This window comes from Fusarium oxysporum, chromosome I (genome assembly GCF_013085055.1).
Source record: "Fusarium oxysporum Fo47 chromosome I, complete sequence".
NCBI lineage: Eukaryota > Fungi > Ascomycota > Sordariomycetes > Hypocreales > Nectriaceae > Fusarium > Fusarium oxysporum.
This window is the reverse complement of record NC_072840.1, coordinates 3,220,254-3,235,108: the sequence shown is the minus strand read 5'-3', so window position 1 is coordinate 3,235,108 and position 14,855 is coordinate 3,220,254. Positions and strand designations below refer to the sequence as shown.

General features: G+C 49.3%; 3 protein-coding genes across 3 annotated transcripts; 2 read left to right on the top strand and 1 right to left on the bottom strand.

Moving 5' to 3' along the window:
• The first annotated feature begins 3,688 nt into the window (after positions 1 to 3,688).
• On the top strand, positions 3,689 to 7,571 carry FOBCDRAFT_4594 (uncharacterized protein). The gene has a single exon (XM_031182081.3). It carries the CDS (start codon positions 4,018 to 4,020, stop codon positions 7,483 to 7,485), a length of 3,468 nt encoding a protein of 1,155 aa, XP_031042849.2. The 5' UTR covers positions 3,689 to 4,017; the 3' UTR covers positions 7,486 to 7,571.
• Positions 7,572 to 10,403: 2,832 nt separating this feature from the next.
• FOBCDRAFT_4587 (uncharacterized protein) lies at positions 10,404 to 13,339 on the top strand. Its single transcript, XM_031182080.3, has 2 exons — positions 10,404 to 12,567; positions 12,620 to 13,339. Exons 1-2 carry the CDS (start codon positions 10,677 to 10,679, stop codon positions 13,030 to 13,032), a joined length of 2,304 nt encoding a protein of 767 aa, XP_031042848.2. The 5' UTR covers positions 10,404 to 10,676; the 3' UTR covers positions 13,033 to 13,339.
• A 14-nt stretch (positions 13,340 to 13,353) lies between these two features.
• Positions 13,354 to 14,177, bottom strand: FOBCDRAFT_211756 (uncharacterized protein). The gene has a single exon (XM_031182079.3). The coding sequence runs from the start codon at positions 14,078 to 14,080 to the stop codon at positions 13,376 to 13,378; it is 705 nt and encodes a 234-aa protein (XP_031042847.3). The 5' UTR covers positions 14,081 to 14,177; the 3' UTR covers positions 13,354 to 13,375.
• Positions 14,178 to 14,855: the final 678 nt, after the last annotated feature.

Below are 14,855 nucleotides of genomic sequence, written 5' to 3'. Positions count from 1 at the left end.
GCAAATATTCATTCTAACTAGGAGTGTGTGTAAGATAAAGTGTTCTTTTTAGTATGTCGCCTTGTTCTATCTCTAGGATATTAATAAGATTTACATAAACTTGATGTCTGCACTTGAGATCTACTAAATGTGTCTTGATAAGAGCCATGCTCAGTAGTAACAAATTTCGAATGTTTCCAGTTATTATATCTACAGCAACAGTTGGGGTGATGGTCTGTTATCATATATTCTCAGGGTCGTTCAGAGCTAATCTCTCTTTATCTTCCCTTTGAAAAGTAAGGACCTAGGCACAATGGAGAGGAATGAGTCGCAAGCAGCACAGAAGGGGAGAATATTATCTGCTTCAAATGTGCAAGGTATTACTATCCTGTAGAGATCCGATGATATCTTAAGATATCCAGGTGCTGTGTTGCGTGAGAACTGGCGTTTCCTGACACGACAGTGCAAAAAGTGACTTTATGAGACTAGACGCCACGTCAAAACCATCAAAGTTATATACGCACTCAAGCTCAGTATGGTCAGCAACAATACACTATTCCCGCTCGTCCTGAACTTCCGCTTCAGTGACCCGTCCGCGGATTCAGAAGTAAAGAACTGGTTCTGGCCTTCATATCGGCGGTATATGGCTACGAGCATTACTGCAACCCCATACACAGCAAAAAGGGCGCCGATGGCATAGAACTCTTCGGTGAATACTTTGAGGATAATAAGGGCGAATGAGAACTGGCCGAGAGCTGTGCGGACATAGGCACCTTCGAAGGTACGCTGAGCTGCTCTGACCTCAACGAGCCTGTACATGTCAGTAAGGTGCATCGTTTTCATCTCGTGTCTTCCAGACTGCGGACAATAACATGTCTTGGTCCTCATACGACATCGAATGTGGATTGTTGTCTAGGGTGAATCCTGTCTCAGTGGTACTGAACTTACTCTTGTGTCGTCAATACAACTGAACGTGCTCTGTGAAGGCGGAGGTGGAATTGATCACCGGGGTGAGGCTGCGTTCAAGAAACATTCTCAGCATCCATCCAATACTATATAAACCTCAAATTCGGCTACCAACCTGGAACATGGTAAGCGTATTGCCTCCTGAGAGCGTGTGAGCAACAATCCCGCAGATAATTGTGTGTGAGTCTCTAAGCTTTGTGTATAGCGAGACGTAGGTAAGTTAGTGGGCGGTTATAGTCCTGAGTTTCACGAAGATGCAATCCAGTCTTGTTCTTGCGTGAAGATGAAAGAGCTGAGGTTGAGGAGACCAATTCCGGTTTAGCGGCTGAGAAATGTCATGGGTGCCGGTCATCCCATGTAGTGGTCACGGGTAGGCACACTCCTGGAGCACTAGACCAGTTCATTCTCGACTTTATCGTTATTAAGATGATATTCCGCTGAATGCTTTCCGTCGGGGCCGGTGGATGGAGAGCGCACTTAAGGAGGTTAGTTATGTCATGTCTATTACATGTTAACACAGTAGTCTACGTTGTCGTCTTATTCACGTTGTACGATGGAACCATCACGTTAATCGTGTGTCGCGTGTAGTTTTAAATACTCGGCCATGGGAATAAATCTAACCTTTAAGTATTATTTATAAATCAAGAGAAACTAAATCTGACAAGGATAATAGTGCCCTTCGTTGCGACTCTGTCATAGAAGAGCTGAAACCTTCATCGTTCGTTTTTGAATGCACTGCCACATAGTCCATCCACAACCTCACATCCTTTAGACAGGAATCAAACAAGCTTTTGGGCTCTGACACCTTTTTAATATGACACTGCACAGCCTCAAGCTTAGGCTCGGGATTTAATTGCTTGGCCTCGGTCATGCAGTTCGTCGACTTGGCCCCCATCCAATCCATCGCGATTTCGACCTCTTCAAGTTGCGCAATGGTTGCCCAATCAGGAACGCAACACAACATATGACAGGACCGCGCAGATAAAAATGGAGAACACTGGAGAGACAATTATGTTTCCAAGACTCTAACGTCACATCTGGGTCATTGTCTATCGACGGGTTTGGTCTAGGCTGTCGCTCTCAGCCTTGAAGGCTCGCCCGGCCCATGCGATCCACCAAGACGACGAGACTATTGATAATGTCACAATGTTGGTCAGGCGAAACGGTCGCATTTAAACTCTGCCGGTCCGTTTATCGGGCGCGCAACAATACAACCTAACGTGGTGTCGAGTATGCTTCTACGGAATCGAGGGTAAATAAAGCGGAATTAACTGTGAGACAAACTGGTGCGATCTAACAACCAACCATATGCAATGCATCGACTGTGATCTGTGATCTCCAACATTTGTCAGGCCCTGACAGGCTCATGCATGCACAGCACAGGGGAGGCTGTGTTTTGTAGCGACTTTTAGTCTCAGCCTCGAGACAAAGTGGAAAAACCCAACAACATCGTACAAGAAGAACTGAAGCATGCCGGATCAATTTTTTCAAAAGGATGCCTGGAATCTAGGAGGGTCGGGCAACAAGCAATGCGGTTTATACGGAAACTTGTGCCTTGCCACTGAGACAAGTCTCAGATCGTCAGTGACATCAAGGAAACCCTACAGGGCTGGTGGGAGGGAGCCTTTGGTGCAACACGACATATAGAGACTGTTTGCAATCCTCCTCGAAGTCGAACAACCACCGTCAGCGCCGCAGTACCATCACACACAATATACTCGAACTACAAAGTCGGAAATAGGAAAATGCCTTGAGACTTGTCTTCAAGTTCTTGAATGGCCAAGCGACGGACGAGCTGGAACAGGGGTTCATGATGGGGCGTGGGGCTTGGTGAATGCGCCTCGGCAACAGAGCCCCCATTGAGAATGCCTCGTCGAGATGGATGGTCATGCACAGCACGATAGAGGAATACCAGTATCCTGTGCTGTATGCCAGTGCTGGGTTCAAGTATCGCAGCATCGGTTAATACCAAATCTCATAGACATCAAACAACCGTTTCCCCGACGGCCCGCCTATTGGCAAACGAGTCTCCATCCACAACCCTGCAGCTGGGCGCTCCTCCACTCCCCATCCTCCTCCAACAAATGCATCACACAAGCGCCAGATTAAAGAGACTGGGGACTAGGAACCAGGTCCAGGCTGTACTGTATGTCACGCCTGCGCCTAAAACGCCCCTCGTTCTGTTTTCGACCCTACATGTATCTACTGTACCAACTACCGCACGATCTTACCGCCTTCGTCTGGATTTCTCTTAATCAAGACGCCGGCTCTGACTGATCAAGCCTCACTTCTGTTTGGTTCTGCCACAATCTCTTCTTGTCTGCCCTCCGGTCTGCCTTTTGGCTGCACTTTGACTTGTACCTGGACGGCCGCCAATTTGCCTGTACCATTTTGTCCCCATTTCAATCGCGAGCCCCTCTCGCCATCATATCACAACCAACAGCTTACAGTAACACACCTTGTACACCTTGCATCTAATCAGCAAAGTGCGAAGCTGCCCCGTCGCTCGTGTCCTGGACAGTTCACCACTTCAGTCCTGCTTGGATGTGCACACCACAATCCCGCGCCGATCTTAAATCTTTCGCATTTGATACCTGAGCTCTGGAGCTGTTGCTCGTCGGATTCGATATCCTGGGCTAACTATAGCATCTGGCATAGGTACCGTGCCTTTCTAGCTGCGGTACTAAGCAGGGGCACCCCTAAGCGCTCTTTGATCCGCTTTCGCGCGCAACGCCGCGTTCCAACTTCAGCCCTCTCCCCCTCCTCTCTCTTCTCTTTCACATTTCTTGAACAAGGGATACTACACTGCAATCCTTCGCTTGTTGTTCTCAAATCTCCTGGTAGACTCTGTTTTCCCTGTTCATGAGGCGCGTAACGGCCCGTGGGATCTCAACGGCATTTCTTCTGCAGCTCCAATAGTTCCTCTGCACTTGAGCCGATCCACTTCACTTCTCTACGGTATCATCTCGAAGGCTATGTTCCCTAGCCTGTGATCTGACTCCGGGAGCTCGCCCAGTCAAGGTCCACCTGTTGCATATATACTTCAGCTCCTCCCTGCACTTGATCGCAACCATGGCTTCGACATTTGATGTACCACCTGCCAGTCTTTATGACAAGGATAACCAACCCTTCCCTACCTCGAACCAGCAAGCACCAACCTCAGCCTTCGACTCGAATCAACTGCCTACCACACCGTCGCGTGTGGATAGCGACTCACTCTCCCCGATCAACTACCTCGAGACACCAGATTCCACCTCAAGCTTGAGTCACTACCAAGCCAGTGACTTCAGCGATTTAGACGACGACCCTTTCTTTGGTGCCGACTTCAACGCTGATGGAGGTGCTCCCAACTTCCTGGAACAGGACTTGAACGGACTGGACCAGTCCTTTACTCCAGGCCTTATGCCAGATAAGGACGTGGACTCTGGCACATATCCATTGACGCCTGAGCAGACGGCATCTGTTCATGCTACACCACCTCAGGGTGATCTGTCATACGCTATCAAAGGATCTGCACCATCGGAACTCCCCAACTGTATCTCACCCCAAGAGATTCAAAAACGATTCAACCCTCACCCAATTAACACACAAGCGTCTGAGTTGACACCAAGTCACAGTAGCAGCTGCCGATCTAGCGAGGACGGCCTTGCACCAGGTGTCGCTACCATGACGAGCCCTCGTGTTACTGTCTCCATGTGGGGCAATCATGATGAGACTCCTGTTCACACCTCTGTTGAGCGCAGTTTTGAAGACAGCCCCACCACAGTCCGCGGAGGTTTTGAGTCTGCTGGAGATTTGATATCTTCCGGAGACAACTCATCTGCCCGTGACTCTACTGGCAGATGGCAGCAGAATCCATTAACAGGCCACTCTGGCCTTGACCCCAACAACCGCCCCTCTAACGAAGTGCCGAGCATCAATGAGCTTGCAACTCGTCGAGATGATGATGAACGTAAAGAACTCGTGGGTGATTGGCTGGCCGACAAGATGAACGACCTTTCAGTGAGGCCAGACGACAACTCACGAGACCAAATTAACGAACTGGACAGCCAACGAGACGATGCACATGAACATATGATTCCCTTTGGCCGGGAGACTGAGAATAAGTTCATTCCCGGTCAGACCTACTACCGTGACCAGGGCGAAATGAGCCAACAAGACCGCGACATCATCGCTGCTAACCGTAACTGGGCGGACGCACCTATGTTCCCTTCTATCAGCCGTGGAGTGCCGGGAAGAAACCAACCCGAGTCATCAGCTGCTGCCATGGAGAGATTTGAGAGGATGTATCGTGATACTGATTCCATTCTGTCGAGAGCAGCAACATGGGGAACCCGCCGGCGAAGTCTCCCTAGTGTCTTCGATCTTGATATGGCCGACGGCACCAGTGGTGGTATCCTGAAGAAGCTCTCAAGCAGTCGAGAGAGCAGGTCAAGCAAGCCGGGGAGTCTCCTAAGAGATCTTCGAGGACTGGTGCGGCGACCTAGCGCGTCTCGTCTCAAGCGCACCCTCAGCAGCGGTAACGACGAGGAGAGCTTACCAAGCAGTGAGGGTAGAGGGAGCCAAGACTCGAAGCGCGATAGTATTTCCAAGCGAGGAGACAGTGTCTCTCACCTTGCACCACCAAACCGCATAGGTAGCTGGGGCAAGAAACCCATGCCTTCTATCAACACGGCGATTGCTTCCATGGGGAGCAATATTGCATCCATTGGAACTACGCATGCTCGAAGCGGCTCTGTGAGTGGCAGCGGCACCCCCGGCGGTTCCATCACATCACCAAAGAGTCCCTTTAGTGGCCTTTCCGTGAAAAAGTCGATACGCCGCCCCCGAAGCAAATCCGAACTTCCTAAACCTACCCCAGCTGGCATGCAGACAGAAAGCCATCCTACTCTCGTATCGATGTGGAAGCGTGAGACGGGAGGCCCACCTGTAGCAGCCCTAGCCAAAACCAAACATGCCGACTTGGATGATGATGACGACGATGACGACGATTTCAGCGATGAAGCTGATATGAGAACAAACCCAAACGTCATTGACAACATCACCCCCAATCTCGAAGGGTTCCAGCAACACATCATTGACCTGAACCCTGGCCTGGCGACTACCAACACCTTTCTGGTCGACCGCATCGCATACCACCAGGTTCAACGATACAAATACTTACTGAAAAACAAGGTTGCTCATATCGGCCTTGGTGCTGCATGCAACTCTGGAATAATGTGCGTTTCTAGAGGCGGCTCTGCTACCTTGTTGGACCAGAATAAGAACGTACGAGAGCTGGATCCTCTTTCGTCCCCAAACGATGAGGATGATGGATCTCCAGTTGAAGGTGCTATCAATACCGAGAGCTTCCCTCAAGATATTCCAATGCCTCCAACTTCTCACCTTCCAGCTGAGTTTGAGTGCCGACTTTGCTTCGCTGCCAAGAAGTTCATGAAACCATCTGACTGGACTAAGCACGTCCATGAAGATGTTCAGCCATTCACTTGCACCTGGGACAAATGTCCCGGGCCAAAGATGTTCAAGCGCAAAGCCGATTGGGTCCGACACGAAAACGAAGGACATCGGCAGCTTGAGTGGTGGACTTGCGATGTTGAAGCCTGTCATCACCAGTGTTATCGTCGTGATAATTTCCTTCAGCATCTTGTTCGAGAGCACAAGTACCCTGAGCCAAAGGTCAAGAGCAAAGCTGCTGTCAAGAAGGCGGGCGGCTCTGAGCCGACGTGGCAAAAGGTTGAACAGTGTCACCACGAGACTACGAAGAAGCCACACGATGAGCCGTGCCGTTTCTGTGGAAAGACATTCCCGACATGGAAGAAATTGACGGTCCATCTGGCCAAGCATATGGAGCAAATATCATTGCCCGTACTTCGACTGGTAGATGCAAAAGCCAGTGAGCTCAGCGCAGACACTGTTATTAGCCCAGTACAGGACCCTCCTCCACGCAACATATTGACCACGCCTATTCAGACCAATATGCCGATGCAATATCCCGTGGGAGGACAACACCAACAGATTCCACAGGCAACTCCACAGATCTATCAGAACCACAACCAGAACCAAATGGCGTACCCTATGATGCCAACGGAGCCCTACCACCAACAGCAGCAGCAGCAGCAGCAGCAGCAAGGGTTCTACACTGACCAGTATACCAACGCCAGCAACGCCACCCACAACTTTCCGTCGGCACATGCAGAGATGGGAATGCATCCGATGAACCACCAGAGCTTTAATGCTGCACCCATGCAGGAAATGACTGCGAGCAGTGCTGGCTACCAGCAAAATGCAAATGCCTTTATGATGCCCAGTAATGGGCTAGAGACATATAACCAGATGAACCCCCTGGGGCTTCAAAACCATGGAATGCCCATGGGACAAATGGGACCGATGGTGTATGACGGGATTACGGACCCTTCGAGTGGAAATGGGAGTCCTTTCAGTGGACAAGGATCCATGTCTCCTTACTCTCACTCTCCAAACCTGAATGCCAACACTGGTAACGGTATGTGGGGTGATAGACGCATGGCTGGATACCAGTAAGAATGGCCACTGTACCGGCAGTTCGGATATATATTCCTATTCATGAAGGCGCTTTGTGTTCTTGAAACCACACACACGACATAATATCTTGTCCAATTATGAATGAAAAAGGGGAGGATGAGAAAAATGTGTTTTTGGATACCATGATGATTCTTACGGCAACGAATTTGTTTTACAGGCGATAGCCTTGTTTCTTTTTTTGTTCTTCCGGAATGAATAGACTAGGTAGGGCTTGCTGTTTGGTCCACGGGGTGCGTTGAAGGATGATGGGATGGATATCCTGAAGTGGGGCGACCAATATTGGAGTATTATGAGATGAAGAAGAGAAAGAAGGGATTGGAACAGGATACGGCGTCTGGATACCGCACTTATGAATGCAAATAGTCTTTCTAGACTCTCTGATCTGCAACTTGGCATTTCTAAATATACCAGATATATGCGTCTTTCTTGGTCAAGATGGAGGCTCAGCGGAGGCCGCCCTGCGCGTGAGCAAAGTGCTTACGAGTCCCTGGGTCTGGTAGTCCGCATCTAGCAAGGGAAAAGATGGAGCGAGTGCAAAGCTAAGCTTTTGGATTCAAAAGGAGTGCAGGGTGCCGAGGAACGTGGCTTGGAGGATCAAGGGCCAGCACACGCAGTGGGGAATCTTGAATAATAGTCGAGCACGGTAAGGGATATCGTGTATTATAATGCACTAAGTGTTTGAGATTGATGGCGTTAAAATCAAGATGCTTCTCATTTCCACGGCAATGGGGCAAGGAGGATTTGAGAATCCAATTTACCGCTCCTGACTGTTCCTTCATGAGCTTGATTCTCTTATCTTTTGTTTCTCTCCTAATTTAATTTCTTGCGCCGCTTCATGGGAAGCAATTGCCATTGTCAGGGATTCAATGCCAGTAGCTGGGATACTCGGATTACCGAGATTTGCAATGGCCTGGTCGCGTGAACGTTCTTGGCTCGGCAGGAAAGCGATGAGTTAGGCTTGTTAGATTATGGGAGGTTGTTTCTATCTATGGTATAGAAATATAATAACTTGGCGGTGATTGCGCTGGGGAGGCTATATTGGCGGTTCATCAATGATCCATGGAGTGGCAGATTGAGGTCAATGCTTCTGGCTAAAAGTCACCGTCTCTGAACTTGTGAATTAGTGACGACGATCATGAATTCAAGATTGTGTAACCTTTCTTATTTGTGTGACCTGAGTTAGTGGTGACATTTTATGAGACGATTGAGTTTTGGGTCGTGTGTTAGTCGACACATCAAACGTAGGGTCCCTTAGCCACGGGACACTCTGGGACGTGATTTGTGTAGAAAGTCACACCTGCAGAATTGAGCGGATGAAGGGTGAAGCGATGGGTTGTTAACGTTCGTAGAGCACAGGCTATCCCTTGCACTTTGTACGCACTTGTGCATAGTGAGGACATGAAGCTTGGACAGCCATGATGTGAGGTGGTTCACCACAAACCCTGGCCAGAAGAATCAAAGGTTCCACTGTGATTGTTGGTTATGCAAATATTGGCTCGAGACCAGACTGGTAAATGATCGATCTTCGTCTGCTGAGTAGCGAGACAGTGGGAGATTTTTATCGATCAATAGTAGTATTTGTGTTAATGTATCCATAGTGTGTTTGTGTATGTGTATAAGAGGCTGACAACGGTGGAGATAGTCAGTATCTCTATTATTAGTTCTCAGCTCCCAACCTCAGTAATTCAGTCCACCAACTGCCCAAGGAGCCGTGAAAATTTCTCCATTACACGATTTGCTTCCAGACACACGATGAATGCATATTCATACGCATTTTCGTACACAAACCAAACTGTACCGAACCAGTTCTCATCCAAGTTTTTCGACCTCAACTGGCTGGTTTCAGAAGAAGCTGGGGTTGACGTTAGCTTGGCCCGAGACTGGTCAGCCACCCGCGAGGGAAACCCCTGCAGCAACAAGCTTGGCCTCCGTTAATTGTCCGTGATTGGATGATGAGCACCACTGGAAGAGACCGCATCCACTAAGCTGCCAACGAACCACTAAGATACCCCTGGCCCCTGGCATAGACGGGTCTGGGATCTTGGATGGGCAGTCTCAGGGGTTCAACTTCTTCTTGTTGTGTGGTTCGATGGAAGAGGAAGTGGATGGGATCCGTCTCATGGATGATTCAAATTGCCCACTGAGAATTGTGATTTGGGGACTTTGGAGGGGACCCTGGACGCTAAAGAGTTGGAGAGACTCCTGGTGTGAGGCGCTGTAGAGCACTTTCTCCCCCAATACCATTTGGAAGCTGTGGTCCAGGGCGTCGCTTCAACCTCGTCACCCCCTTCTTGTCCACTCCAAACCTTGCATCTCCTTGGCTTCCTTGCTCGTCTCGTCCATCCTTTCTCCTCTTGGGGCTTTCTCCTCTTTTTCTGCTCGCATCTTTGCCTTTTACTGTACTCGTCTCCCTGTTGACTTTGATCTATTCCTTCCCTCTTCTCCCTCTTCCTACTCTCATCGTCTCATATCTCTTTATTTGTTGCATTATAATCTTGAATAAACAAGAAGCGTCTCTGTTTTTCTTTCCAGCTCTCTCACACTCTCTGTTGTTTTGTCAACTATCTGATTTTGCCGTCCGTACAAGGACATGCTGCTTCCTTTGCGGCATTGTCGACTACTAGCCTCTCATTTCAGCGTCACATAGACAGAAAACACCAAACCAACTACACACAACCACCAAATTTAGACTCGACGACGACCTCATCACGTCTCCCAAAAAGACTCTGGTCTCACGATACGAAACACCCTCGAACGACTTTAACGCCGGCACGTTGGACATTCACGGGTTTTCAGGCAATTCGTTGCCCCTTATCTTCTCTTCTTTCCAGGTTGATCCTCGGCCTACTTCTGTGCGCGTGCTTGCACTGCTTTGCCGACACCTTTGAGATATCTTTTTGATCTCGGACATTCATTGCTCTCTTTCCAAATTGTTTTTCTATCCTCATATTTCATTCATCGTCTCTTGATACCATTCCTTAAAGTCTTGTTCCGTCAAACGAATTCCAACTATTCCTCGATCTTTCCTACTCTATATCCCATCCTTCTTTGGATATATCGACATACCTATTACGACAGAAACTTCCTCAAGCCATTTCCTCGATCAGTTCCGAACGAGCCACGAATTTCCCGTATTTCTGTAGTATCATCTTGCACGACATACACTCAATATGACCCGAGTTCACTCTAACTGGAGTGCCTGGAAGGTGGCTGTAACGGCCGCGACCCTCGTCACCGGGGTTCTTGGTGACAACATTCTCAAGACATCTGGTGTTGCTGATTGCGGTTCAGAGCCCGGTATCAGCATTGACAAGTTGGACATCAGTTACGACAACGACAAACAAACTGTCACTTTCGATGTTGCGGGTACCAGTGACAAGCAGCGAAATGTCTCTGCCATCCTCGAAGTCAACGCATATGGCCGCAAGGTCTACGAGAATTCAATCAACCCCTGCAGTAAAGACACTCCCATCCCCCAGCTCTGCCCTCTCCCCAACAAGCATTTCGCTGCCGCTGGAAATCAAAAGATAGACTCGGAGTGGGCCAACAAAGTTCCTTCCATTGCTTTCCAGGTCCCTGATATCTCAGCTCAAGCAACTCTCCGACTCGTGTCAGTCGACAATCCCGAAGAGCAGGTTGCGTGTTTCCAGGCTCAAGTCGGCAATGGAAAGACTGCCTCCGTTCCCGCTGTCACTTATCTCTCTGTCGGTGTTGTTGGTGCTGCCCTTCTCGTCTCGGGTGCATCCGCAGCTTCATCCGCCCTTAGTGGTACTGCAGGCGCTGGACATGGTGGTGCTCCTAGTCCAAGCTTTGCCGAGACTCTCGGATGGTTCCAGGGCATGGCCATGAACGGCATGCTTTCAGTCGACTACCCCCCTGTGTACCGCAGCTTTGCCAAGAACTTCGGCTTCTCAGCCGGTATCATCCCATGGGAGTCTTTGCAGAAGTCTATCGATAACTTCCGTAACATGACCGGAGGTGATCTTACCAACGACAGCTTCGAGGTGCTCAGAAATGCTACCCTGGTCTTCTCCGATAACTCTACCAGCTCTCCCGAGGACCACTCGTATAAAGTTAAGCGCGCTTTCAACACCTTCGAGTCCTTGGCCAACCTCGCCATCCGTGGCGTTGAGACTTCAGTGGGTGATGCGTCAGAGAGTGAAGGTGGGCAAAGCCTCAAGAACCAGACCCTCTCAGTTTCTGGAATCTCGGCCTACATTCAGCAGTATAGTGTTCCCAAGTCCAACACTTTCATGATGGTTCTGCTTGTTGTCGCCATCATCATCGCGACCATCATTGTCAGCATTCTTCTCGTCAAGGCTATCCTCGAATTCTGGGCTCTGTTTGGCAGCTTTCCACAATCTTTGGCTGGTTTCCGTGAACATTACTGGGGGTCCATTGCCCGTACCATCACCCATCTAATCCTCGTCCTCTACGGTATCTGGGTATTGTATTGTGTGTTCCAGTTTACAGTGGGCGACTCGTGGGCCGCACAGCTATTAGCTGGTGTCACGCTCGCAATCTTTACAGCCATTCTTGGTTGGTTCACGTGGAAAATCTTCAGCACAGTCAGGAAACTGAAGAGCACTGAGGGCAACGCTGATGCCTTGTACAACGACAAGGAAATTTGGGTCAAGTACTCTCTTTTCTATGAATCCTATAAGAAAGATTACTGGTGGATCTTCATCCCCACCATTGTCTATCTCTTTGCCAAGGGGTGCACTCTCGCTGTTGGCGATGGTAATGGCATGGCTCAGACCATTGCCCAGCTTGTTGTTGAGTCCATTTTCCTGTGCCTCCTCGTCTGGACTCGACCCTTCGAGCGAAAATCCAGCAACATCATTGGTATCGCCATTCAGACTGTTCGAGTCCTGTCTGTTGCTCTCATTCTTGTCTTTGTTCATGAGCTCAAGATCCCCCAGGACAGCAAGACAATCGCTGGTGTAGTCCTCATTGCAGTCCAGTCTGCTTTGACTGGTCTCTTGGTTATCCTCATCATTTGGAACGCGATCAACGTTCTCGTCAAGGAGAACCCACACCGCAAGCGAAGAAAGGAGATGGGTAAGTTGATTTGAAAACCATGAACTGAAACATATACTGACAGATCTTGCAGAGAAAGCCAAGCGTGATATGGACACTCTCACCCCTCTGGATGCCCGCAACTCTCTGCTCCTTGATCGCAAGGACAACAACAACATCTCCATGTTCGCCATGCCTGCTCCTCAAGAAAAGGGCTCGGGCCGATCTATGTCCCCTGACCAATACAGGGACGCTGAGTCAGGATATCAACAACCACCACCAAACTACCTGTCTTCGAGCCCCCCAATGCAACGAAACCTTACCAACATGGAGCACAACAACGACTCTCAGTATCTGATGGACAACGCCGCACCTGTAGCGTGGACCAACCGAGACCCAAGTCCAGTGGGCATGGGAAGATACGACTCTGGGGATACCGGCTACAGCCCTCTCAACAAGCAACAAACATATGGGTATGGAAATGGAGGCGGTTATAGAGGGTTTTGAGGAACAGCTGGCAACAGTTGAGTCTCACTGTCCATAATGCGATTTACCTAGCATATTTGGATATGCTTGTACAGCTAACGCCATCTGGCTCTTATCTATTCGATACGATTTTTGGCTGCTTGTACCAAAAAAAGATTATCAAAGTCTGGGTATCTCTCACTTACATTTTGGGGGCGGGGTACGGAAGTACTCGAGGTTTACAGCGAAAGACTTTGTTTACTATGGAAGCGCATCAAATCATTCATTTTTGTCAATAGAACCTTTTAACTATGCAAACAACACTCTCAATTGTATCTTTCGTAAATTTGATGCAACATAACACGGCTTTCCCCTACATCCTTCACTACTCTCCATGTGTGAGCAGGTAAGAGTTGGATATCGCCTTGAAGCTGAACTGCCCATCCTCGCGCTTGAACACAATCCCCTCCCTCTTCCGCCCATTGATTCCCCTTCCTTCCGCTCGATTAACTAGATCTGTGACCTGCGAACCCATCTCATTCAAAGGCCGGTATCCATGTACAGGCACGTGCTTAACGCCCAGTAGTGGTGCCCAGGTCTCGTACACCTCCCTTGGTGGTAGGTATCGCTGCCCATCAATGTCATACACTGCAAAGAGGAAAAAGCAATGCGTTCCCTTGGCAAATCCTTCAAAATTACTCTGTATGCTCGACCCGCAAAGTTCACCCTGAAGAGCTATGTTACGCCCGATCTTGGGTAACGTCTCGTGGAGGTTGAGTGCTCGTGCGGTAGCGTAAAAGAGAGGCGGGCTTCGTGGATGATTCTCTACCAGAATACGATTCCGCGAGCAAACTGCCACGCCGTTATGTCTCGTCTCGCTAGGGACTGTGCTAGCGAGAGGGTTGGCGTCGTTGAGGTAAAAAACTGTCATGGATGAGCCGTCCATCTTGGTCGACTCCTCGAACATCTCAGTACCATGCTCAGCGAATACATCTGTGAGGTTCTGCACGCGCTCCTGGTTTGTTCGTGGTATGAAGTCAGGATACTCAGGCAAAGGTGCGTCTGATGTCGAAGTATGTTGAAGTGGCATGGCAGGCTTCTCAAATTTTCCCACGTTGAGGATGTCCTCAAATCCGACGTCCCGTAGCTTATCTGATGGAATGCCATCCAGTTGAGCAACTATTTCCGGGAAATCGGCCAATGGCAATAGAAGCCCCTGCGACAACACGCCCCGGATCTGAATAGTCTGAACCCGGATATCCGGTGCGGAAGTGGGGCCGTCTGGCCCGATGATCTTCGGCGCCAGAGGAGCAAATCGCGGGTCCGTGGCCGGTAGAAGCGAGTCTATTTCAAAGTATACGGCGCGATCCCCCACTTCAAAGACGTTGACGGGAACGACGCATGTCCAACCGCCGACAGTGGCAGCCGCAATACGGTCTGCCCGCGGGATGGCTGTTATGGCCGAGACGTGGCGGACTGTTACGAGCTTTCGAGGCATGATTGATGAAGTTTGTCCTAGATAGTCGATTCCCAAAGAAGAGCTTGAGAGGGTTTGAGGAGGATTCTCTTCTTTTAAGCGTTGGAGGGTCAGTGAATCGATGATATGACTCAAATGCAAGGATCACCTAAGTTGTACGTGAGAAAGCTGAAACGGTCTGAGTCAATGTTGTTAATATTAGGCCGTGCTTTCTGCCCTACTGGGATGAAGAATCGTTCGAACTAAAGAGGAGCAGGCATTTGAGCCTATAAGATAATGAGCTGCATGCACAAGCAATTGTTTCATAGAATGTACTCAACAAGCTCAAAAATAACTTATTGGTCAGGCCTTTTCGAAATGTAAACGAGGTGAAGGCTTGAATCAGGTA